Below are 27868 nucleotides of genomic sequence, written 5' to 3' on the forward strand. Positions count from 1 at the left end.
TATATATATTATATGTATATATTATATATATATTATATATATTATATATATATTATATATATATATATTATATATATATTATATATATTATATTATATATATATATATATATATTTATATATATTATATATATATTATATATATATTATATATATATTATATATATATTATATATATATATATTATATATATATTATATATATATATTATATATATATATTATATATATATAATATATTATATAATATATATATAATATATATATAATATATATATATATATTATATATATAATATATATATATATTATATATATATATTATATATATATATATTATATATATATATTATATATATATATATTATATATATATATATATATATTATATATATATTATATATATATTATATATATATTATATATATGTATATATATATATATATATATATATATATATATATATATATATATATATATATATATATATATATATATATATATATATATATATATATATATTAAAGTATTTAGGTTTTTTCCTTGCATGTTACTTATCAGTGACATTTAATTGTAATTGTTATGTTTTTGTCATTTATTCTAAGTTCATCAGTAATAAGTATTTTGTGAAAGATTAGTTTTCTTTGTCAATAAATGTAAAGATATATTTCAAATATTGTTTAGTTATTTTGTATCGATAAATTACATTGTCTTACAAATATTCTTTGAGATGTTGAAGTAGGCTGATAATGATTGTTGATGCTTCAGAGAGAAGCCCTCGCTTCTTGCAAGGTCGACGGTCGAGCCCAGGGGGCCAGATTCACGAAGCAGTTACGCAAGTACTTACGAACGTGTACATCTTTCCTCAATCTTTGACGGCTTTGGTTACATTTATTTAACACTTTACAAGCATGAAAACTTCCCAATCAACTGTTGTTATTGTTATAAACAGCCTCCTGGTGCTTCGGAGATAAACAAAGCCGTCAAAGATTGAGGAAAGATCTTCACATTCGTCAGTACTTGCGTAACTGCTTCGTGAATCTGGCGCCAGATAGACCAAGTGGTTGGGCATCGTTCCTTCACTCCATTCCCCATATCCCAACTCCTTCCTATCCAGTCCTCGTATCCGTTCCGTATGCTATAACGAGCCATAGCTTCGCGTTTTCTCATAATTTCCTATCCCGTTTTTGTCTGACTTGCTGTTATCACGATTACATTTGTGGTAATGATTATCATGTATTAAGCCTAGTAAACCTAATTACAAGAACGTCTTGCAGTATGTTTTAGCTTAACCCAATACTTGAAACAACATAATTTTCCCCTTCTGTAATTGTGAATATTGCTCGATATTAGTATTAATTGTTTGAATAATGGTTTAAAGACAAACGTGTATAGAAAGAAACTTTTCTTACGGTTACCATGTTAAGTGTTCTTAGTTCCTTCTCAATGGTTATAAAATGTAATTCGTAGGGTACTCGCCCTTTTGGTGTGTACTCTCATAATTGGGTGGGGCACTCTTATAAATTACGTTTGTAATAAAGACGAATAGGTTCGAAAAATTGTACAATTGATTTACGGTTGAGAGACTCAACGAATGAATTGAAACTCTTGTGCTAGGCTAGTCCGATCTAGAGTCACCATTGCCCAACCGCAGTTACCGATCTCCAATACCCGACCACGACCTCCAGTCCCCAGTACCCGATCACAAACACCCGTCTCCATTATTCGACCGCAAACAATGGACCAAGGACCTTCACCTTGTTCCATGTCCTCGTTCAGCAGCCGTGTTGGTCAACCCTTTCACATGCAGCGCTGGTGACCCTGTGTGTAAACTCACGTGTATCATAACTCAGTTGTTTTTTTCGCATTGCCATCACCTCGAATGCAATGTGGGTCAGGGCGGGAAACTGACGTATTTACGAGGCTATCTAAAGTTGCTCTGATATCGATGGAAATGCTAAGATACCGGTGGGAATGAGAGCACTGCATATCACAGCCCTAAGATAGGCAGGCACATGGGGTGAAGAGGATAATGTGCCGTTGATCCTATGGCGTATTAACAGGAAACGTATTAACTGGAAAGTCGACAAGGAGGGAGAGGAACCACGCAAGGACAGTTAGGACTATGAAAAGGGGGACACCGAATTGGGAATATGTAGTATGAATGGGGGATGAGGGTGAGGGTAGTGGACAGAACAGAAGGCGGACGTAGGTTGTGGATGGAAAAGAAAAATTAGGCAAATAAGTATGCTGTAGCGTAGAGAGTTGGGTAGGAAGTAAATAATGTACATGCACTTCCTATTGTAGCCACTACGAGACTGCCCGCACCCAGGGCCTTGTGTACCTCGCGAAGCCCTTGAACTTGAAAGCACGCTGTGTTCCTAGTTTGTGTGCGTGTGCGTGTGTGTGTGTGCGTGTGCGATTGTTATCGTGCTAGTGTTGCTCTATACCCAACCCTTCTGCATGATGAATAAGCCTACATGCAGCCCTCAAACTTAACAAGGTTTGTTTTTGTTAATTATTTATACAGGGTGTGTTGGTATGTCAGTGGGTCAAGGGAGAGTGCAATTCCACAGGAAGAGGGATGATACCTTGGCGTGCTGGTTGATTTTGGTCGAAGCCTCATGCTCTACCTTCTTCACAGCAGCTTGCAGACGCACGAGCGAGTTCGGTTAGGATTCGGTCTGGATATCCCAATAAACACAACGTAACCTACGTTCTTACAGCGCAGAAAGGCTACAAATAACGCTTGAGTGTGTTTGCTGGTATTGGGGTTATTGTAAGGGGTAGATAATTCGATTTCGAACGATACTCAAGACATAGGTAATTGTATTAGTGGGTGACAAGTGAAGTATCTTAAAGATAGCACAATCGACTTGATAATGGTCCAGGACGGACCGAAACGTCGTCGTCCCTTCACCTTCTAGTGTGTGGTCTGGTCTACAGGTATCTTAAAATATTATTTTGTTCAGTTTTATTTACACACACAGGGGTCTGGTAGCTGAGTGGACAACGCTCCGGATTCGTAATCCAAGGGGATCGATTTCCGGCGATGGCGGAAACAAATGGGCAGTTTCTTTCACCCTCATGCTCCTGTTAACCTAGCAGTAAATAGGTACTTGGGAGTTTGACAGCTGTTACGGGTTGCTTTCTGTGTGTGTGTATTCACCTAGTTGTGCTTGCGGGGGTTGAGCTCTGTTCTTTCGGCCCGCCTCTCAACTGTCAATCAACTGTCACTAACTACAATGTGTGTGTGTGTGTGTGTGAAAAAAGTTGATTGACAGTTGAGAGGCGAGCCGAAAGAGCAGAACTCAACCTCCACAAACATAATTAGGTGAACACACACTCACACACACACACACACACTCCAGAGGCCCACATCAAAAGGATATCATCAGCGGCATATGCTAGACTGGCCAACATAAGAATTACCTTTAGAAACTTGTGTAAGGAATCGTTCATTACCCTGTATACCACTTATGTAAGATCAATCCTGGAGTATGCAGCTCCAGCCTGGAGTCCATACCTAGTTAAACACAAGACGAAGCTAGAGAAGATTCAGAGGTATGCCACCAGACTGGTTTCGAAACTGAGAGGTACGAGCTACGAGGAAAGGCTAAGAGAGCTGAACCTCACATCTCTTGAAAACAGAAGAGTAAGGGGAGACATGATAACCACCTACAAAATTCTCAGGGGAATTGACAGGGTGGACAAAAACAAACTCTTTAGCACGGGTGGAACACGAACAAGGGGACACAGGTGGAAAATTAGTACCCAGATGAGCCACAGAGACATTAGAAAGAATTTTTCAGTGTCAGAGTAGTTAACAAATGGAATGCACTAGGAAGTGATGTGGTGGAGGCTGACTCCATACACAGTTTCAAATATAAGTATGATAAAGCCCAGTAGGCTCAGGGATCTGTACACCAGTTGATTGACAGTTGAGAGGCGGGACCAAAGAGCCAGAGCTCAACCCCCGCAAGCACAACTAGGTGAGTACACACACACACAAGAAAAATTAGTGACAAGATTGAATTGAACTAATGATAATGAAAATATGTTTTATTATCAACATGATGATAATTTTAAGTTCATTTATTCATCAACTTTTGTTCAACAGAAGGTCTAAATGGCTAAGACAAGTATTGACACACTTAGGACGCTCCGTTTTAAACACGCACATTAACTTTTATTTTAACCCTGGTACAAATTAGTCAGTGTTCTCAGCTCTATAAATAAATTGGTCCTGTAGAGAGTCATTATTCATCAAAGTACCAGTACATGTTTATCGATTTTTGGTTGTTAGTATATCATTAGTGAAGTGATGAACTTGTAAGCAATTGTTTACACGTCCAATATATATAATTATATATATATATATATATATATATATATATATATATATATATATATATATATATATATATATATATTAAAAGTAAGAAATTTAGCAGTGAGCACTTCCGCTCCAGGACATTTTTAAACTACCATGCTGGGTTGATATCCTGCTGTGCCCTGGGTTGCTATCCTGCTGTGTACTGGGTTGCTATCCTGCTGTGTACTGGGTTGCTATCCTGCTGTGTACTGGGTTGCTATCCTGCTGTGTACTGGGTTGCTATCCTGCTGTGTACTGGGTTGCTATCCTGCTGTGCCCTGGGTTGCTATCCTGCTGTGCCCTGGGTTGCTATCCTGCTGTGCCCTGGGTTGCTATCCTGCTGTGTACTGGGTTGCTATCCTGCTGTGCCCTGGGTTGCTATCCTGCTGTGTACTGGGTTGCTATCCTGCTGTGCCCTGGGTTGCTATCCTGCTGTGCCCTGGGTTGCTATCCTGCTGTGCCCTGGGTTGCTATCCTGCTGTGTACTGGGTTGCTATCCTGTAGTAAGTAAAAAGTGTGGGTGGAGAGAAGATATGAGAGAGAGTGAGTGAGAAAGAGATAATGAGACAATACGAGAGAGAGAGAGAGAGAGAGAGAGAGAGAGAGAGAGAGAGAGAGAGAGAGAGAGAGAGAGAGAGAGAGAGAGAGAGAGAGAGAGAGAGAATGTGTGTGTCAGAGAGACACGGGGGTGGGTGGGGGAGGGGTTGGGGCGAGGTGAGACATCCAGTACAAGCAGAAACCAACGGCTCTTGTATCCGGGGGGAAAGATTGCGACTTGCCTCTAGCCCCCCCCCCAACCCTCACCCCCCATCCTCACCCCCAATCCTCCCATTCCCCTCCTTCCCCTCTTCTTCCCCCCTCTGTGTAACACCCAACACACACACACACAGCTTCTGAGAGCTAGCCATTGTGTACACACACACACACACACACACACACACATCTGGATCTGTACACACCAGTTGATTGATAGTTGAGAGGCGGGACCAAAGAGCCAGAGCTCAACCCCCCCCTGCAAGCACAACTAGGTGAGTACACAATACATATATAGTCCAAAGGGCCATCAGGGGGTTCGATTCTCGCTCACGCCATCAATGAATGGGCAAACAAATGAGTTTCTTTCACCTGGTGCTTCTGTTCGCCTAGCAGTAAATAGGTACGTGGGAGTTGTAGAGGTAATTCGGGCTGCATCCTGGGGTGCGCGTGGATGGGAGTGAGGGGAGACATGATAACCACCTTCAAAATTCTCAGGGGGAATTGGCAGGGTGGACAGAGACAAACTCCCCCGTGGGTGTGTACCGTTGGCGTGCACCGTGGGTGTGTACCGTGGGCGTGCACCGTGGGTGTGTACCGTGCGTATGTACCGTGGGTGTGTACCGTGCGTATGTACCGTGGGTGTGTACCGTGCGTATGTACCGTGGGTGTGTACCGTGCGTATGTACCGTGGGTGTGTACCGTGCGTATGTACCGTGGGTGTGTACCGTGCGTATGTACCGTGGGTGTGTACCGTGCGTATGTACCGTGGGTGTGTACCGTGGGCGTGCACCGTGCAGGCACCAATAGCAAGCAAGCTGAGTGGCTACGTTATGTGGTGCTCTCACTGCGTGTTGGACTCGCCTCCTCTGTGGTGGTGTGACCTTGTCTTGACCCTGACCTTCACGCTCGGGTTAGGTTGTGTCTAGCTGTGTCCTCTCCTATAGTTGCTATTCTCCCATCCACCCCCTTTATCATCATTCTTATTCCTCTCCAATTATCCCCCTCCACCCCCCTTTATCATCCCTCCACTTCGTCGTTTTCTACTACTAATTATTAAAATGAGTTTTTGATATATATATGTTGACTGCTGCTGTGGTGTTTATTGCTGTTGAGAAGAACAGTGTCGTGGCACATCCTTTCCTGCTGGCCTCTAAGGTGGTATTTTCTTTCCTCGCGGAAGGAGGCATTTCGGGCGCCTTTTCTAATACAAGAAGCGTCTTCGCTGACCCCCAGAGGCAGAATTTCTCCTCGTTGACACAAGTTGCTAAACTTGCCCTTCAATGATTGCAGCGTCTACTACTCCCGACATAAGATCTAATGTTGGGTCCGTGTCTACCTACGCTCAAACTTCTTATCATTCATGCCTACCTTCTACCCTGGTTATATAAAACCAGGGGAGAAACTATAGTTGTAGTCCTTAACTATGTTATATATATATATAACCAGGGTACAAATATATGAAAGGGTATAACACAGGAGACATTAATAATGTGTTAAATTTATGAAAACAAAATAGAACACGCTTCTTTTATTTTCATCAAATGCAAGCTTGGGGTCCAGTAGAAGAAATACAAGTGCAAGATATAGAAAATGTTTGTCTAGTTTTTTTTTCTTATCCCATGCTTCTCTTTCTCATCATATACCTCCCTGCTTCCTCTTCCTTACTTTCTTCCTTCAATTTTTTTTTATTTTCGTTCTTTTATGCTCTAATTCTTTTTTCCTTTTCCCCTGCCACATTGCCCGAACTCTGTGTGTATCTATCTAGTTCTATCTAGAAATCCAACAATCTATTTGTAACTCATTTTGTATGTATGTACTTTTACCCGAATTATTATTATTATTATTATTATTATTATTATTATTATTATTATTATTATTATTATTATTATTAATTTAGTTTAGTTTTAGTTTAGTTCATTTATTATGCACCCCATACCCATCTTGTGGGCGGTAGTGGAAAGGGTTACAGAGGCACATAATGGGCTCAGGGACTGAACCCCACAATTCATTTAGCTAAGCAATTCTCATTTTATCGTAGGTTGACTTTACAAGAGAGAGATGTAACACAGAAAATGACAGACTAGAGGGCAAACTCATATAAGGCTACTGCGTATCTGACTGACTCAACTACCCTTGAGTGAATACTTTCATCAAGTTTCACCGAAAATTACGCGTGGCCAAATAGTTTTCGTGTTTTATTCTTTCTGGAAATATCAAGAATGTATACACCCGACAGTTGTATGCCATTTCTCTGTGTGTATATATACAGCCCATCCTCTAGTTTTGTTCATACTTATATTAACAATGAGGACCTATATTATATATATATATATATATATATATATATATATATATATATATATATATATATATATATATATATATATATATATATATATATATATATATATATATATAATATTTCGGGCGACCGAAACGTCGTCGCCCTTCAATTTCTAGTGTGTGGTCTGGTCAATATACAAATATATGAAAGGGTATAACACAGGAGACATTAATAATGTGTTAAATATATCATAGCAAAACAGAAAACGGAAAAATGGATTCAAATTGGATAAGTTTAGATTCGGGGAAGAAACTTGTGTGAATATTGGAAATAGGGTTGTTGATTTTTTTGTTGACAAATTACCGGGTAACATAATAGACTTGGGCTTGTTTCTATCGTAGGCTAGATACACAGGAGTGAGTCTGATTGGGTATAACTTGGATATGTGGCACTCTGGCAGACCTTAACTGGCACTGGCAGTCCTTAATATGTCTCGCATGTTCAAACCAGACCTTTTTTTCAGTTTCCTTTGTTCTAATAATTCAGAATTATTAATTTAATATAAATTGTCATAACTCAAAATTTATTTGCATTCACCAAACACATTAAACTTTATTATTATTATTATACAGATGTGAAAATATGAACAGATAAATAGCGAAGCAAATATAGATTAGTTACTGTTAAAGCATCATTCATTTTCTCTCATAGAGAAAAAATCGCTCGAACGCGTGACTCTGAAACTAGTTCATCCAAACTGTTATCTGTATATTATTATGTAACCAATGTGACAGATGTATCTATGGAACCCATATGCACCCATATGGGGTCCCCGTAGCGCAGTGGTCTTCGGTCCTCTGCTCCATACACAGTTTCATATGATAAGAGCCTAATAGACCAAGAAATCTGTACACTAGTTGATTGGCAGTTGAGAGGCGGGACCAAAGAGCCGAAGCTCAACCCCCGGGCGAGCACATCTAAGCGAGGAGAACACCTGAGAGACCTGGGATCAATCAGTCTCCGAGCAGGACGAAGGTGTTTGGGCACGTTGCCTTTCACCTGATGCCTCTGTTCACCTAGTAGTGAAATAGGTACCCGGGAGTTAGGCAACTGTTGGGGGGGGGGGATGGTACCCTGGGGCAGGATGCCATATTATTATTATTATTATTAATGGTCAAAATCAGTCTGAATCCATATAATCAGACTCGGTATAGATTCTGATTATATTAAGTCTGATTATGCATACTAACTGATTATCTTGACTGATTATATTGTGTAATTATATTGACCGATTATTCTGACTTATTAATTATATTGGGTGATTAATTATATTAAATGATTATTTAATTATATTAAATGATTATTTGATTATATTAATTATCTTGATTCTGTTTTATAGTGAATTTGGTTGTCTTACACAACCTCTAAAGAGCCAATCAACACTGGAACAGATTTCAAATTTGTTGAGCTCATTATAATTTCTTATTTTTGTGTGAGTTTGTTAATTTTCGTGTGCAATATGCTATGTTTATGAAGTTCAGAGACTGTATTAATGAGGTACTGTATAATTTATTTATGCTGTGTGTATTGTATTAAAGTATAAGCACTTTAATCCTGGTCTGTGTTCACGACTGGTTTGGAAACAATGTTGTTAAGTTATGGAACAAATTGTTTCTAATATAATGGACGTGGAATCTCTGGACTGTTTCCAGCGCAGGTTAGTCGAGTTTGTATTTAGTGTTTGAGCCTACAGGATCTTGCTGTTTGCTCTTGAACCCCCCATTCCAACCGTCCGTTCTGTGTGTGTGTGTGTGTGTGTGTACTCACCTATTTATACTCACCTATTTGTGCTTGCGGGGGTTGAGCTTTGGCTCTTTGGTCCCGCCTCTCAACTGTCAATCAACTGGTGTACAGATTCCTGAGCCTACTGGGCTCTATCATATCTACATTTAAAACTGTGTATGGAGTCAGCCTCCACCACATCACTGCCTAGTGCATTCCATCCGTTAACTACTCTGACACTGAAAAAGTTCCTTCTAACGTCTCTGTGGCTCATGTGGGTACTCAGTTTCCACCTGTGTCCCCTTGTTCGCGTCCCACCAGTGTTGAATAGTTTATCCTTGTTTACCCGGTCGATTCCTCTGAGGATTTTGTAGTTTGTGATCATGTCTCCCCTTACTCTTCTGTCTTCCAGTGTCGTAAGGTGCATTTCCCGCAGCCTTTCCTCGTAACTCATGCCTCTTAGTTCTGGGACTAGTCTAGTGGCATAACTTTGGACTTTTTCCAGCTTCGTCTTGTGCTTGACAAGGTACGGGCTCCATGCTGGGGCCGCATACTCCAGGATTGGTCTTACATATGTGGTGTACAAGATTCTGAATGATTCCTTACACAGGTTCCTGAACGCTGTTCTGATGTTAGTTAGCCTCGCAATGTGCCACAGACGTTATTCTTTTTATGTGGGCTTCAGGAGACAGGTTTGGTGTGATATCAACTCCTAGATCTTTCTCTCTGTTCGTTTCATTAAGTACTTCATCTCCTATTCTGTATCCTGTGTTTGGCCTCCTGTTTCCACTGCCTAGTTTCATTACTTTGCATTTACTCGGTTTGAACTTCAACAGCCATTTGTTGGACCATTCACTCAGTCTGTCTAGGTCATCTTGTAGCCTCCTACTATCGTCCTCAGTTTCAATCCTCCTCATAATTTTTGCATCATCGACAAACATTGAGAGAAACGATTCTATACTCTCTGGAAGATCATTTACATATATCAGAAACAGTATAGGTCCAAGGACTGACCCCTGCGGTACTCCACTCGTAACGTCTCGCCAATCTGAGACCTCACCCCTCACACTGACTCGTTGTCTCCTGTTACTTAGGTACTCCTGTATCCAACGGAGTACCTTCCCTTTCACTCCAGCCTGCATCTCCAGTTTTTTCACTAGCCTCTTGTGTGGCACTGTATCAAAGGCTTTCTGACAATCCAAAAATATGCAGTCTGCCCACCCTTCTCTTTCTTGCCTTATTTTGTTGCCTGGTCGTAGAATTCAAGTAACCCTGTGAGGCAGGACCTGCCATCCCTGAATCCATGTTGATGCTGTGTTACAAAGTTCTTTCGCTCCAGGTGCTCCACTATGTGTGTGTGTGTGTGTGTGTGTGTGTGTGTGTGTGTGTGTGTGTGTGTGTGTGTGTAGTCTTGTAGGTTATGTTGAAGGCTCAATGATTCAGTTGAATTTTTTTGTTTGTTTTGTTTTGCATTTGTCTATATTTTCGTCCTCTCTTCTCCTGCTTCTTTCTCTCCTCTACTTGATGCTGCATCTTCTTCTGGGGTCTGTTATTATTTGTCACTTTCTCTCCTTTCTTTGACGTTTCTCCCTCTGGATTCCTCATTTTCAATTCGTCATAGTTTCCGTTTTTTTCCCTCTTCCACTTGTTCCTCTGTTTCCTTCTCTTACTCCTCCTCCTCCTCATCCTTCTCCACCTTCACTCTCTCCTCCTCCTCCTTAACCTACTTTTCCTTCTACACTCTTTCTCATTCTACACTCACTCTTTCTCATTCTACACTCACTCTTTCTCATTCTACACTCACTCTTTCTCATTCTACACTCACTCTTTCTCATTCTACACTCACTCTTTCTCATTCTACACTCACTCTTTCTCATTCTACACTCACTCTTTCTCATTCTACACTCACTCTTTCTCATTCTACACTCACTCTTTCTCATTCTACACTCACTCTTTCTCATTCTACACTCACTCTTTCTCATTCTACACTCTTTCTCATTCTACACTCTTTCTCATTCTACACTCACTCTTTCTCATTCTACACTCACTCTTTCTCATTCTACACTCACTCTTTCTCATTCTACACTTACTCTTCCTCCTCCTCTAAGTACTTGTCTTCTTATCCTCCACCTACTTTTCTTCCTCAGCTCCCTCATTTTTCTCTTCTTCATCCTCCTCTTCCTGGTCATACTCATTCCTCTCTCCTCCTCCCCGCTGCTCCTCACTCACGGCTGAGCTGTTGGTCTGGCGTCGGGTTGATTATAATCCTTCCTCCGATAATTCTGAGAAGTTCCTGCCACCCACTTCTAAACTTAGCGCAGTAACTTGGCTGTAATTGTGGGTGGGACATGTTGGATAATGAGAGAGAGAGAGAGAGAGGGGGGGGGAGAGAGAGAGAGAGAGAGAGAGAGAGAGAGAGAGAGAGAGAGAGAGAGAGAGAGAGAGAGAGAGAGGGAGAGAGAGAGAGACCAACCCGTCCTCCTAAGGTTTCCCAGCATCAAGAAAACGGTCAATGTAAAGTGTCCTCTCCTAACCTACCAGAGGACCCAAAACAGAAAACGGGACAGGACGCCACTTTCGCCAACCTGCTTCCGTGTTCTAGTACGACCATTTTTAATTTTATGTAACGCGTACGGTCGAAATGCGACGTTCTTTGTAGGAGGACAGGTTGGACAAAGAATAAAAGGCAAAATAACCGAAGGAATGTGCATGGGAAAGCAATTTAGGGATTTAGCAGAATTTTCTCATTTTGTACACAGGTGGATATAGAAACAGACGACTGTTAGTAGGCTGAAGGTTTTCCCCCTTCCCTTAACTCATGGTTAACCTTACCTGCTAATTTCTCCTGGACTACTACCCTCCAAGGGTTTAACAACCTGGTATCCAATCATTGCTGGAGGAAAAGAGGCGTTCGATTAAGGATTAGCAATTAACGCCTAGTCAATTCTTCCATGGCTCTCGAAATTTGTTCGTTCACCTCTCTGTCTCTCTCTCCCTCTCTCTCTGTCTGGTTGTCTCTGTCTCTCTCCCTCTCTCTGTCTGGTTGTCTCTGTCTATCTCCCTCTCTTTGTTTGTCTCTGTCTCTTTCTCTCTCTGTTTGTCTCTGTCTCTCTCCCTCTCTCTGTTTGTCTCTGTCTCTCTCCCTCTCTGTCTCTGTCTCTTTCCCTCTCTCTGTTTGTCTCTCCCTCTCTTTGTCTCTGCCTCTCCCTCTCTGTCTCTGCCTCTCCCTCTCTGTCTCTGCCTCTCCCTTCTCTCTCCAACCTGAAGGTGTAATAAAACAAACATACAAAGACATCTTTTCGTTTTATTAAGAAATCGAGTATGACAGAAGGTTTGCTCCTGGACTCGCTGGTCCGGCAACACCTGTGATTTCTAAAAAGCTTTGGAAGAAACACCTACTGCATCCTCCAGGCGAACACTTGTTGGGCACGGCACCTCCTCTCGACCACTACCTCCACTCACCGCTTGAGGGCCAGCTCACGGGCCCTCAGCTTCCACTCAAGGGCCAATTTACATTTTTTTGTGATGCATTTTTTGGGGGGTATTGTGTTTGAGGCGCCATTTCGACTGATCGTTTGAGGGCAGGCTATCATTCAAGAACCACCATCTCTTGCTCCAAGGAGCCGCTCAAGGGATCGCTGTCCATGTAGTGGTGAACTCGCACTCAAGGGCCAGTTTCTTTCTACCTTTTCACTCGGGCGATAACTTAGTAACAGTCTCAACTTATTGGCACAACATATCCGGCAGTTACGAACTGATACCGCTCGAGGGGTCATCACAAACTAGCTCTCAAGAACCAACTCAAGTTGAAGGTCAGTAGGGGCAGCTTACAGCCAAAGGACAGTTTTCAGTTCGAAAAACAGCCGAAGTTTAGTTCGGCCTCTACTACATTTATCACCATGGGGTCAGACAGGATTATAGGCGTATAGTTGGTATCACTGATACAGTTGGCACTGTAGGCCTATTATCACTGACGCTGTTGGCACTGTAGGCCTACTATCACCGACGCAGTTGGCACTGTAGACCCACACCCCGTTTTCCATAGCTACAGCGATAAGCATTTCACTTCGTCGAATGTCAGCTCTGCAACTCTCATCACTCTCTTGTTAATTACTTCAATGTGGAATAAAAAATTGCTCTTGGCCAATTATCAACTCGTCCTCTTAAAAATAACGTCACTTTTGGCTCGTACGCGCGCTATGGCCAAATTTGGACGTAATTTGAAATGAAATCGACTCACAAAAGTCACGTACTGTTCCGTTTTCTGTTTGAGTCGTCCGGCTTACTCTGTAAGGTTAGAATAGATGACTTTCAATTCACGTTTTTCATAACGTTTTGAAACTTTATGAAAATTTCCTGCCCACCTAACCTATGAGAGGACCCTTAACTTACTGTTGTTGAAAAAAAAAATCCCAAATTTATTTTCATTATTTTTCATTTTCAAATTACGTCCATATTCGGCCTACGAGTGAATCAGACTATAAATATTTTTCAGAAATTGTAGTTGATCAAAAGGGCCTCGTTTGGTGGCGATTTTGATTGTTTAAAAAAAAATACAATTGGAGTTCCTGGCGGCCATTTTCTCGCCGGAAGCCGAGGACAGAACGCTTAGGATACAAATCACATTGTACACAAGACGGTTTGCCAGCACATTTTACCTCCCAAACATTACCAAACCCCAACCCAACCAAGCCTAACCTCAGCTAATACATCCTAACCTCACGACATATACGGTTTTGACAATCAGAAAAAAAAATGAGCTTTGTTGAAACGTCTTGTGTACGATTTCATCGTAATCCCCAACTCTTAAACCAACGGCTGATAGAAAACGTGACCTCCAAACAGGTTTAAACACGTCCTAACATTCACCCATTGAGTGTAAATAGAGCAGTTAGCAGCAGATGGTAAGTAAGGAACGACGGAGCCTCACGCAACAATCCGTTCTCTTAACCCAATTTGCGCCCCTTTTGTTTCAGACTCGACCAATCCGTTTAAAACGCGATGTCAACAAAAAATTTAAGCCCGTAATATAGACGTTTTCTGTGCCTCGTCTTCGATAGGGTCAGGTGGGTTGGTTAGGTTCGGAGGTTTCTATTTGGGTACAACCGGTAATTTTTTTGACCCGAGTGGCAAGGCGATATATGAAAAGATGGTGTGGGGGGGGGGGGAGCTTGTATTACATAATCTATTGTAACCCAAATCTTGTCACTCAGCTTCATCTCTGGGTGTTGAGTATACTGTGTGGGTGTTGAGTATACTGACTTGTGTGGGTGTTGAGTATACTGTGTGGGTGTTGAGTATACTGACTGTTGTGTGGGTGTTGAGTATACTGACTGTTCTGTGGGTGTCGAGTATACTGACTGTTCTGTGGGTGTTGAGTATACTGACTGTTCTGTGGGTGTCGAGTATACTGACTGTTCTGTGGGTGTCGAGTATATTGTGTTGTGGGTGTCGAGTATACTGTGTTGTGTGGGGTGTCGAGTATACTGTGTTGTGTGGGGTGTCGAGTATACTGTGTTGTGTGGGGTGTCGAGTATACTGTGTTGTGTGGGGTGTCGAGTATACATATACACACACTGATCATGAATGCACACATGTGTACACACATAACTGCACATGGCGTGGGACCGTGCACATACCTCGCATACTTTACAGAGTCCCCCAATACGTTAAAAAGGCAGCGCATTAGTACAAAATAAACCACCGCAATATTGACGATTTTCTATGCATCGGGATTGATAGGGTTAGGTGGGCTGCATGGGTTAGGCAAAAAGTTTGTTTTTTTCAGTACCTCCTCAGTGCCCAACTGGCTCGGTGAGGTCCTCTGACCTCCTTTATGAGGTCACAAGAGACTTATGGCGAGAGATCTCCTGGCGAGACTATATGGAGGTTCTTGAGTTCGAAGGTTCTTGAGTTCGAAGGTTCTCGAGTTCGAAGGTTCTCGAGTTCGAAGGTTCTCGAGTTCGAAGGTTCTCGAGTTCGAAGGTTCTCGAGTTCGAAGGTTCTCGAGTTCGAAGGTTCTCGAGTTCGAAGGTTCTTCGTTTTGATGTTATTCTTCGACTGATGTTGACGTCAATGGCGCCGAAGGTCCTGGCTGTGAGAGCTCGCCACGTGGTCACTGTAGGGGAGGTAACGAGCGCTGGAGGCTGCCCCTTAACGGGTACTCAGGGTAGTAACAGACTCGAACTGGCCTGTGAGTTGAGAGGATGTCAGCTGATTGAGTTCGTCGGCTGATCAAGTCGGTTGATGGGGTTTGTTAGCTGATTAAGTCAGTTTATCGGGGGTCAGTCAGTTGATGGGAATAGTCTGCATATCAGTGCAGTCAGTTAAACTGGATTGGGAGATAATTCAAGTAATCATTTGCACTAGTGTGGCCTCGTGATTAGCTAATGAAGGTAGCCAGCTGATTAGACCAATCAATTGATTAGAGTACTCAGTCTTTCATGGTTGTTTACTAATCAGGCAAGTCAGGTGGCCAGGCTTCTCAGTGGGCTGGACTCGTCAGTAAAGTCGATTAGTTAGCCAGTCAGTCATTTCAGTTAGACGAGAAGTGACATCAGGTGATCGAGCCGGCGGAAAGTTCAATCCTAACGTATGTGAACAAGGAATCGGTGTTTAAGACGAGCCCCCAGTTAGTTAAGCCAGGTTGAATGACCTTGGCCTCCAACCAAGATTAGATGCCAGGTTGGTTGGCAGTAGACGGTTGAGGTCAAGCAGTACGTGACCCGTCAAGGGAATCACTAGCTGGAGACAGGGAGAAGATTAGGGACAGTGGTGGTCCCGACAGACGGGTGCATGGTACCCGGTTATCCAAACAGACATAGGACACGACAGACAGACAGGCATGATGGGGGGGGGGGGGGCTCAAGCAGGCAGCTTGACGAGTCAGACAGATTACTAAGGCAGATTGGTGAACAAGGCAGGCAAGATGGTGAAACTTGCTAGTTTCGGGTCGTGATATTCAGCTTCGAATCTACGATGCGAAGTTCGGATTCGTCCTCGATTGTGTCACAGTTATTCTATCTTACCCATTCAATATTTTACCGTCAATCGTCTCTCTACATAATAATAGTCCACGCCAATAGTTCTAACAAGACTAACTCGGGCAACATGTTTCGTCTCTGAACACCTGGATTTGATTGTTTCTTAGTACACTTAATCCGATGAAAACGAAGGTAGATTCACAATTAAATTGTCAAAGTCTATAATCCATTCCAGGTTGGTGAACGTGAGGTCCAGTAGAAATAGTTCTTTGTCTGCTTCTACGCACCTCTGCTCCACACGTTAAAATAGGCGGGAATTTTTAGTGATGAGGCTTCAGCGTGCGATGCAGTTCGGTGCGTGTACGAGGTGTCGAGCACATACACCTAGTTCCAATTTTCATCATTGATTTTTCATTGATTCAGATTGATTTTCATCAATTACACAGCTAAAGTGTGTGTGTGTGTTGTTGAGTGTGTGTGTGAACAGGTGATCCAGATGCTTTAACCAGCTTGTTTGACCCTTCTGCTAAACTTCTCCTTTATCACGTTTCATCATGTTTTGTAAATTCTTTAATGCGCCTGAGTGATCCGTGTTGCTCTTGTTTCTAAATCCACACTTCCAGTATATCCACACTTCCGGTTTAGCAAATATGTGTCACAAACACTTATAAATCCACGTTTCTAGTTCAAAAAATAATATCCACATTAGGTGTATGGTTTCTTGCCACGGTTTTTTTAATCTCCCTCAACAGATATATATATATATATAATCCACGCCAACAGATATATAATCCACGTCAACAGATATGTAATCCACATAATAGGTATTGAAAGTAAACTGCCAAAGTTGCTGAAAGGAGCCATATCCAGACTGAGCAGTCCACAGCGGACTGGCAAAATGTATACACATCCACATCAATGGTAATCTCACTGAAAAAGGTTCCAACAAACAGTAATATGGTACACAACAAATAGATCGAACTAACGGTCATCTAATGGGAAAGCTGTTCAAAACCCCTACGGGGCCACACAAGTGTGACGTAATGGGCCGATTCCCATAAAAATGCCTAACAGCTTCCGCTAAAATTCCTCGTATAATAAAGTGACACCAAAACGTTATTTGCGAATCTGTCGGCACTTGTGAAATGTAAAACACTTATACATTTGCCACTAAGAAATATTATTGTACAGGAAACCAATGATTAAAAAATCAAGTGTCATTAACTGGAATGAAATTGGCTGACACCAGAGGAACTATCATACATATGGTTGACAAAATTGTTGTACAAGTCAGCTGTGTCAGCAGCTGTTGTATTTCTGTGGTGAGAATTATCGTCTAAACGAAGTTTGGTACGGCGAGATGCTTTGAATTGGGGATTCTTGTAAACACTGGGAGGTCAATAAACATTCAAAAGGCCTGCGCAGACCGTTGGTCTCGGCTGCGCAGGCGGCCGTTTTTATAGGGGCTGTCTGAATGTAATTCATCTCGAGCAATATAACATATGTATAAATATATATATGGCGTAGAGGGGGGAAGGGTTTCGAACCATTGTACGCGGTGGGGCAAGAAAATATTCGTGGTTCTCTTAGCGTTTCAGGGCGACACATACTCGGATTTGAGTGTTTTCCTTTGTTCTTAAGAACTGAGAGTGGAATTCTTTGGATTTACTGGCATATACTTTATTTACACATTTGGTTAGAGGCTCGTATGTTTCTACGGAGATGTGACGATCTGCGTGACCTCTGACCCGTCATTGACTCATGCATGATCAGTAATTTGGATCTGATCGATTTTATTTGACCTCCATGTGAGCATGAAATTTCTAGCTGACCTCCCTTGACCTCCATGTCCCCAGTCGATCTGTGTTCCTATTTTACCTTCACGTAATCGTCATACTCCCAGGTGACCTCAACGTGATGAGTAAACATCGAATTAGTGACTCTTGGCTGCCAGACTGGCTGGCTTCTCGACTTTGTTGTTGATCAACAAAATCAGCAACTCACCGGCGTAACCTGCCTTCTCTCTCTCTCTCTCTCACACACATACATACTCATATAGCAGCCTCTTCCGCGTGTGTGTTTCGCACGACGCATGGGAAGGTTTGTGTGTCAGCCTCTGTTGTTGTTGTTAAAGATTCGCTACTTGGAACAAGCAGTTCCAAGCAGCACGGGCTATGGTGAGCCCGTAATTGTCAGCCTCTGCTGGGGGGAGAGAAAGGAGCCTTGAGGGCAATACCAGGTAGCCTCCTGTAGCCTCTTCCTGTGCAGATTCCTGCCGACGGCGTTGAAATACGTGCCTGGCGCGCCCGCCTCATCCAAGGGGAATACACGGACCAGAAATAATAATGTTATATTCTAACACACAGTTGATTTCTGGAACATTATTGTTCTAAATTTGGAACCAAAAAAAAAATAATGACATGTTTCTGAAGAGTTTATTCTCTGAAACCGTGAGTCTAAATGCATTGTTTTTAATCGTGTGTTTCTGTTTGACATCAACCATTTTTAACTTTTGTCCGGTACCAAATCAAGATTTCTCATCATCATTAAGGAACCAAGACTGTTTTTTTCTCCTTATTGTGACCCCTAGCAATTTGTTTTTGTCTTTAAATGTAAACATTAATTTTTTGTATATATATTTTTACGTAGCCTGGTTAGTGTTGTGTGGGGGGAGTGGGTGGGGGTAAGGTGTTACCGAGAGAGGGGAGGGAGGGGGAGATTTTGGAAGGGGGATGTGGAAGGGGGTAATAGAAAGGACGGTGTTACCGAAGCAGATATCTCTTAATCATCTCTCTCTCTCCCTCGCTGTAGTTACAAAAAAACACATTAAGGGTGACGCCATGTCGGTGGCGTCCGGATCACTTCGCCTGGCTACGGCTTCGTCTAGCCCTCTCTGATCTACCTACGAACGTGCTGGTTGGTCGGGTGTGTTTGTGTGTTAATCAACTGTGCTAATCCAACTAATCCAACTCACCAGATGAGCTGAGGTTAAAAACACTTGTAAAACTTGATTTCTTTTTTTTTTGTTAACCCCTACGGTCGATGTGGCACATAAATTTTACAAAGCTAATCTATGACTGGAAGATAGATCCATCAAAATTGTAGTACCAAGTGTTGTGGAAATTAAGTAATGAACAAATGCACACGTGTCGCGAGGCCGCATACACACCTGTCATGGCACACGACACCGCATGTACACCTGTCTTGGCGCACGAGGCCGCATATATACATCTGTCATATGGGGGATGAAGCCACATATACATTTGTAATTGGCGCATGAATCTACATAGGCACATGTGACATGGCGTATGAGGCCCACATATACCTTCTGCGGCGCATGAGACCGCATATATGCACCTGTCATGACGCCATGAGGCCGCATATGCACACCTGTGGTATAGAAGACAGAGTGACAAAGAATAAATACATTGTTTTGGTCGTGGAAGAGAGGTACTTCCGGACAAGGAAAAGGGGCCTCCTTGAAGATGTCGGTGTGTACACACACACACACACACACACACACACACACACACACACACACACACACACACACACACACACACACACACACACACAAAGTTCCGTCCCTAACAAGGACTACTAGCCACAGAGTCTAGAACTGCAGTTTCTTCTAGTTATGACAACTTGAGCATGGGAAACAGATGTGTGAGTGTGAGTCTTGGCACTGAAAAGGTTGGCACCACAGCTGGAAAATGCTGGCACCACAGCTGGAAAATGTTGGCACCATCACTGGAAAATGTTGGCACCATCACTGGAAAATGCTGGCAACCATCACTGGAAAATGTTGGCACCACAGCTGGAAAATGTTGGCACCACAGCTGGAAAATGGTGGCACCACCACTGGAAAATGGTGGCACCATCACTGGAAAATGTTGGCACCACCACTGGAAAATGGTGGCACCACCACTGGAAAATGGTGGCACCATCACTGGAAAATGTTGGCAACCATCACTGGAAAATGTTGGCACCATCGCTGTATGATTCAGACAGTAATGTCGAAAGTCTTCAGAATATGAGAAAAGAGCAGCTACTGCACATTTACATACTCTAATATATTGGTACAGATATTTTTTGTTTTTTAGTCCCTAGATTCACACGTGTGTTGGTATGAAGAACACAGATAATCATAATGGTGAATGGATAAATTACATATGTAGTATACTATATATATATGTATATAAAAAGAAGCACACGATGCATAAGTGTGAGCGTGGTGATCCTAAGGCCAAAGGATTGGTATTCCAGAGCGCTTTGCTTCTTCCTCCAGGATCCCAGCGTCAGTCCAGACGCGGAGTTCGGAATGATCCAGGTACTGATGTTCTTGACTATGTTGCTGATGTCCTAGTTGTGGGTGGGAGCCACTGCTGGGGTTAGTGGTGGTGGTATTGCTTGTGTTGTGGAGTGTCCTGCGGGTGGTGGTGGATGACTTCGTGCTGGTGATGGTGGGGCTCGTGCTGGTGGTGATGGGCCTCGTAGATGTGCTGCTGCTGTTGCTGCTGCTGCTGGTGGGTGTGGTGGTGGTGAGGGTGCTCACTTGCCGCTTCCCTGCCTCGCCGTATGGCCAGCACTTCCCGTCGGATCATGCGACCCACTTCCTGCGGAGTCAGGTAGTCGGAGCCCTCCGAGTAAGAGGTCTTGCGACTGGATGGTGCGCTCTTGAACCCACACCCTTTGTACATCTCCTTCTCGTCTGACGATGAGTATATCGCCGGGAACTCTGTGTGCAGCACCGACTGTATGTCATCCATAGTCATGTACTCGTGGTCCTCCGGGTGAGGGTCTCTCTCTGGCTGGCACTCGTGGTGAGCAATGTTGCTCACTTGACTGTTGCACCCCGGGCAGTCTGTAGTCTCACACGCCCTCTGAAAAGACCGAATCTCGCCCATTGACAAGTATCCGCCGCTATCCCGTCTGCTCTCGGCAACAGAGGCATTGGAAATACGTCTGAAGGCGCCTCGAACCTCTTCCATGGACATGTAATCAGGATCGTGAGAGTGGTGGGGAAGGTTAGCGTAGTGGGGCTCATGAGGGGCGGGGGGTGGGGGAGGCTCCCGAGGGGGTGGCAGTGGGTGACCACTTGGTAGAAGTCGAGACTCGCATTCCTTCCAACACCCTCCTTCTTCTCTCCACGACAAAGGCTCCGTCGATGGTTGAGGAGAACTAAGCTTCCGAAGAGGACTGAAGGAAAGGCCCGTTGGAGTCCCTGCTGGGGTGGTGGAGGTAGAGTCATGGTGGGAGTGGAATGGAATTCTAATGGCTGGGGAAGAGGGTGGTAGGTAGGACATGGAGCGAAGGCGGCAGCCAGGGACAACGTCTGCATCACCCCAGTCAGCGTCTGTGTCGCGGACAGGTGTTCCACAACTTTGTGAACCTTTCTCCACTGCAAAGCTATCCATGGAGTAGCTGTTGGGAAACTTTGTTACCAGTTCTTGAGGAGGTAAGAAGTTAATGCCAGACTTGCGCTGTCTCTCTAAAGAACCAGATTTTTCTTTTGGAAACTTCTTTAAAAAACTAAAGGTCTTTGTCATTAACTTTGGAGACTTTAGGAAAGCATAGGAGTCTTTGCCTGCCATTGCTCCACAAGAGTCATCAGTGACGCTCGGGGCATCCGGAACCTGTGTGCCAGGCGTCTCTGGTCGCCAGTACTGTCTGTGGCCACACGGTGGTTGCTGCTGTTGTTGCTGTTGCTGTGGCGTGTCTGGTGTAGAGATATCTGCTAGTGAACCGTCGGTACTTGGAGTCCTTTGAGTCTGAAGAGAAAATTGCCGCTGGAGTCTAAACGGTATCTTGGAATGAGGCGAGATTTGTATGTCATCTTTGTTTGAACCCTTGAATAGAAAGAGGTTTTTGGGTCGAGGTATCATGGGAGATCTACTTGGGGATACTCCAAAGAGCGATCTTGCCTTTTGCTTTGGTGACATCTTTGGGGAAGCAGATCGACTGGTCTGACGCTCTGGCCCAATTTTCTTTCTAACTCGAGGTAGAGTGCCAATTGCTTGCACCAGTGCCATATCTGCACTGCCTAAGGTGGTTATATCATCATATCCCGAGGTCTCTACATCGAGCATGCTATCCGTTGAGTGAGATTTGCTCTGAAACGAAAGGCCAAATATTTTCTTTAGAGTTCCTGATTTAGAGAGAGCTTCCTCAGCCCAGGGGTCGGGTGAGAATGACTTAGGTCGTCTTGGTGGTAATGGCGGTGGTTTCGACTTTTCCTGAAAGCTGTAGCTTCTCTTGATGTCTCTGCGGCACTTATCAAGCTCTTCATAGTCATGTTCCTTGGCTTGTTGGTTAGCAGTGTTGAGGGGTTTCAACACGTCCACAATCTCTTCATATACTGTGCACGTTTTAGGGATCGTGGGCATTGTAGGAAGCTCTGACATTCTTCTGTAGTCCTCGGGCTTATCCGTAACTTCCTTATAGGACTCTGACATCGTCCTGTTAAGTTGCCTGTTCTTTCTATCCTTGTGTGCAGCGCAGGTCACGTTGAGATTCTTGGCAAAGAAAGATTTTCTAGCACGGGCACTCTGCAAACACCAAGCTCCTACTTTGGTATCCACATCAGGCTCCTCTTCTAGTGCGCTCATTCCCCGTCGACCTTCCTGTTTCCCGTCAGTGCACGGAGAATCCACCTTCCTGCTGTCATCTCCCTCTATTGTAATGTCACGTACGTCCTCTTTAAGACATGTTCTGACTCCAGAGTCTAAGGAATCAGACTTGGTAACAAATCGACGTGGCGTGTTCTCTGACATGTAGCGTCCACCGTCACAGTGCGTGGAAGGCGACGCAGAGAGTCGCACTCCAGAATCTGTTGAGCGATAAGAATTGTAGGAACCAGAGGAAGACGTGCGGTCCTTGGGTAGATCTGTCTGGCGGAGGTCGGCATCTTCGAGGTCGTCATCTCGAGACTCGAGCTCCTCATCAGTCTCGTCAAGGCAAAGTTTGGCAAGATTGGTCTCGCTCATGGAGCGCCGACGGTTGTGTCCCAGCATGCGGCCGGGCATGGGAGGCTCTCCGCGTACCTCCTCAGCCAGATTACACTGGCTGCTACTGAGGCGCGGCGGCGTGTGAACGTTGCACAGCGGCTGTAACTCGTGTATCTGCGCCAGGTCCATCACCGAGGTCGACTTGCGCATTTTCGGCGGGTCTGGTAAGCGCGGAGGCAGCACCACGACGGAACTGAGCGCACCGGACAGCTCAGAGAGGTCGCTGATGAGGGAGACGTCATCGGCGGCTGAGGCAGAGATGAGCTCAGACACGGCTTCGTGCAGACCCTCCAGCAGGGAACTCAGCTCCGGGGAAAAGAAGTAGAGGCAGGCCTCGCCGCACGGGTGACACCTGGTGGACACAACACATTAAATATTTGGCGCGACCCACTTAATCTATCTGGAACGAAATGTTACAGACTGCAGATCAATTATACAGGGATTATTAACTATCATTGTTACTCGACATTGTAAATATTACTAAATAACGAGGATATTTAGGAGAGGTTTTTGCGGAGAGCATTATATGATAACATCCTGACAAGTGGCATATAGAAGATTGTCTTAACATTCATGCTGAGGCTTTTGAATAATATAGTTCATTGACCACTGATAAGTGTGAAGTATGCTGAAGTGTCGCAAGTACTGAAGGTATTACTGCTGACACTTATACCTCTACTTCTCGTGCCTTTATTTATGCAACTATCATGACTTCTTTGCCTGCTACTATTAACTATCACTACTACTGATACCATCAGCACATCTCCCGTGCCAGGTAAGTACGACGGGCTCACCATAGCCGGTGCTGTTTGGAACTTTTGGTTAAGAGTTGTTTAATCTAAAACGGACAACAGACAACTTATAATTGATACCACCATTGATACTACTATTGATACCATCACCACTACCACTACTACTACCACCACCACTACCACTGACACACTACTACTACTACTACTAGTAGTAGTAAGTAATGGTAATGTTCTCACAGACATAATAATATAGGATAGAAACCTACACTTGTGTATTTGTCAAGTTTATGTCAAGACTGCAGACGATGAGTCACATTAACGTGGCAAAGATGACCAAACCACAACTCAGAAGACGGAGACGCGACAACGTTTCGCTCCGTCTTGGATAATGGTCCAGGATGGACCGAAACGTCGTCGTCGTCTCTTCTCCATCGTCTGAGTGTGTGGTGAGGACGAGGTTAGACTAGTCGTCGAGATGTAAGTCTCGTTATAACCACGTTACAACCTTGACAAAGCACTCAGGAGAGAGCGAAAGACTTGGTGTAAGTGGTAGTAGTATTGGTACTAGCGTCACCTTACGAACTCACTGTCTTGTCTGCACGATGAAGATCTTCCCTTCGTCCTCAAGCTCTCCGCCCGTGGCCACACACACTCTCTGGATCGAAGTCAAGGGCCACTCCACCCGCGTGGTGCCTGCCGGGTAGAGAGAAGGTCAGGTTAGGTCAGGTCACGGGGGTCGAGTGAACATGGAAGGAGGAGTGGCTAGAGAAGCACTCTTGACACTCCACCATAAACCAACCTGTCCTCCACAAATGAGATCACATGTACGATTAAGTCTCAGGAGGAAGCACTAAGCCACAATGGTTGTATAACACTTGAAACACACGAGAACGGTATGAAGGAACGGTGACCTACCACTGGATCATCGGGGATCGAACGACGACCCTGCAACAGATGATAGGTAAGTATTGTATTAGACGCTCTTGATCGCTAATCTGTTGAGGTCTTGACTTAGACGTCTAGGAATTGTCTCAGGTGTTTGGGGGCCGAAGCCGTGAGCAAGGCGAACACTCTCCCTCACGCGAAGAAAAACTGTTCCTCATGCTTTCATATAATGAGGAACGTGTCATTCATTTCATATAATGAAGACAAGATCCAAAATTGGATTTTGGCTTCATTATCTTCATTTGTTCGTCGGAAGACTTAACACAAACGTGGGTTTAGGATGTAAGCCTCCTCCCTCCTCCTCCTCCTCCTCCTTCTTCTCCTTCCCTTCTTCCTCCCCCTCCCTACTCCTCCTCCGTCTCTTCCACGTTATCTTGCATCATTTAAATTTGTCAAAATAACCTCAATTAGAGTTACTGCTGCTACATCATAATTAGGATCAAAACACTTATGTACTTAGGTATTTTATGTAAATATTTGAGCTATACAAAGTCCTTCGCACTCTCCTGAGTGCGTTATCAAGGACGTGTAAGGTTTGGACAAGACTCACATCTCAAGAGAATGCCGAGTGCAAAAGATATTGTGTAATTGAAATATTTACAATAAATAAGCGTGTGGGTATTTTTTTTATTCCCATGTCAGCGATAAGACGTTGCCATTACATCTTATAATTAGTGTGATGATGATGATGATGAGGTGGTGATGATGAGGTGATGGTGATGAGGTGATGGTGACGGCATCCGCCGGCCTCGCGCCTCTGTGTGTGTCTGTCATTAAGAATAGTTCAGGTTTAATAGCATATCGCTTCCAGGGGTTTGAAAGGTCGCGCTAACCTAAAACATATATATATATATATTTTTTTTTTAGAAATGTCAAAGTGTAGGTCCTTTTAAAGGGGGTGGCATGGTTGCCATGGGAGGGGTGTGAGGGGGGGGGGGTTGCATGGTTGCAATATTGGGGGGGGTTGCATGGTTGCAATGGAGAATCTTGCATGTATCTAAAGGCTGCTTTGCCTCAAGGAGGAGGGTGGGAGGGGGTGGGGGAGAGAAGGTCCTTGGGGTCCTCCTTGGGGTCCACTTTGGGGTCCACCTTGGGGTCCACCCTGGGGTCCACCTTGGGGGTCCACCCTGGGGTCCACCCTGGGGTCCACCCTGGGGTCCACCCAGGATCCACCCTGGGGTCCACCCTGGGGTCCACCCTGGGGTCCACCCAGGGCGACAAAAACACACAAACACGCGTTGGCAACCACTCGTTAGTTCTGCCCTCCTTTCAGACTTCATTTGTTTCCGGCGGAACTCATTTGCATAAACACGGACCGCTCCTAGCATGGGAAGTGACCTTATTGTTGTTCTTGTTGTTCCTCTCTTGTCTCATTCGGCTCATCTCCTTCCTCTCCCTCCTACCTGCCATCACACACCCACACACACCTGTCCTAGCCTCCCCACACACACCTGTCCTAGCCTCCCCACACACACCTGTCCTAGCCTCCCCACACACACCTGTACTGGCCTCATACACTTGTCCTAGCCTCCCCACACACACCTGTACTGGCCTCACACACCTGTCCTAGCCTCCCCACACACACCTGTACTGGCCTCATACACTTGTCCTAGCCTCCCCACACACACCTGTACTGGCCTCATACACCTGTTCTAGCCTCCCCACACACACACCTGTACTGGCCTCACACACCTGTCCTAGCCTCCCCACACACACCTGTACTGGCCTCATACACTTGTCCTAGCCTCCCCACACACACCTGTACTGGCCTCACACACCTGTCCTAGCCTCCCCACACACACCTGTACTGGCCTCATACACTTGTCCTAGCCTCCCCACACACACCTGTACTGGCCTCCCACACCTGTCCTAGCCTCCCCACACACACCTGTACTGGCCTCATGCACTTGTCCTAGCCTCCCCACACACACCTGTACTGGCCTCACACACCTGTCCTAGCCTCCCCACACACACCTGTACTGGCCTCATACACTTGTCCTAGCCTCCCCACACACACCTGTACTGGCCTCATACACCTGTTCTAGCCTCCCCACACACACACCTGTACTGGCCTCCCACACCTGTCCTAGCCTCCCCACACACACCTGTACTGGCCTCCCACATATTCTGGCCTCGCAAACACCTGTTCTGGCCTCACACATCTGTTTTAGTCTCACACACCTGTTCAGGCCTCCCAAACACCTGTTCTGGGCCTCACACACCTGTTCTGGCCTCCCAAACACCTGTTCTGGGCCTCACACACCTGTTCTGGCATCCAATACACTGTCCTAACCACCCACCACACCTGTCCTTCCCCTTCCACACCTATGTTCTATTGCCCTACAGATCTCTCCACACACCTGTTCGCACAACACCTGTCCATAAACCGGTTCTGGCCTCATCATAAACACGTGTCCACTACTTCACACACACCTGTCTATCGTTTCGTATTGTTTCCCCCATGCATATTTTGGCTGTACTCACCTAGTTGGGCTTGCGAGGGTTGAGCTCTGGCTCTTTGGTCCCGCCTCTCAACCGTCAATCAACTGGTGTACAGGTTCCTGAGCCTACTGGGCTCTTATCATATCTACATTTAAAACCGTGTATGGAGTCAGCCTCCACCACATCACTGCCTAATGCATTCCATCCGTTAACTACTCTGACACTGAAAAAAATTCTTTCTAACGTCCCTGTGGCTCATGTGGGTACTCAGTCTCCACCTGTGTCCCCTTGTTCGTGTCCCACCAGTGATAGGCGATAATGGGTTGCCATATGTGTGAGAGTGAGTAGGTGAGTATTATATAGAGGATTCCCGTCCAATCCGTACTCATGAATTGCCTCAACGGATAGAAAATGGTGAAGTTAAACAGTGATATCTAACCTATCCTATCCTAACGTAACCTATCCTAACCTATGGACCCCCTACACGTCCAGAACGTGAATGTTTGCGAGCCGCTGTGATTTATAGTACATCATAGTTTTGTCCG

The 27868-nt window shown here is 44.4% G+C and overlaps 1 protein-coding gene and 1 long non-coding RNA gene across 2 annotated transcripts in view; one reads left to right on the plus strand and one right to left on the minus strand.

The window, feature by feature from the left end:
* LOC138365194 (uncharacterized) overlaps positions 1 to 27868 on the plus strand; it is a 209800-nt gene that overhangs the window by 4738 nt on the left and 177194 nt on the right. The gene's annotated exons all lie outside the window — the stretch shown is intronic.
* LOC123760020 (uncharacterized) overlaps positions 17295 to 27868 on the minus strand; it is a 70934-nt gene continuing 60360 nt past the window's right edge. The window contains exons 5-6 of the mRNA XM_069325753.1: positions 24524 to 24629; positions 17295 to 23536 (exon numbers count right to left, since the gene is read on the minus strand). Coding sequence (XP_069181854.1) covers positions 20569 to 23536; positions 24524 to 24629 — 3074 coding nt within the window. The 3' untranslated portion in view covers positions 17295 to 20568. The remainder of the gene's footprint in view (positions 23537 to 24523; positions 24630 to 27868) is intronic.

This window comes from Procambarus clarkii, chromosome 16, assembly GCF_040958095.1.
Source record: "Procambarus clarkii isolate CNS0578487 chromosome 16, FALCON_Pclarkii_2.0, whole genome shotgun sequence".
Lineage (NCBI taxonomy): Eukaryota > Metazoa > Arthropoda > Malacostraca > Decapoda > Cambaridae > Procambarus > Procambarus clarkii.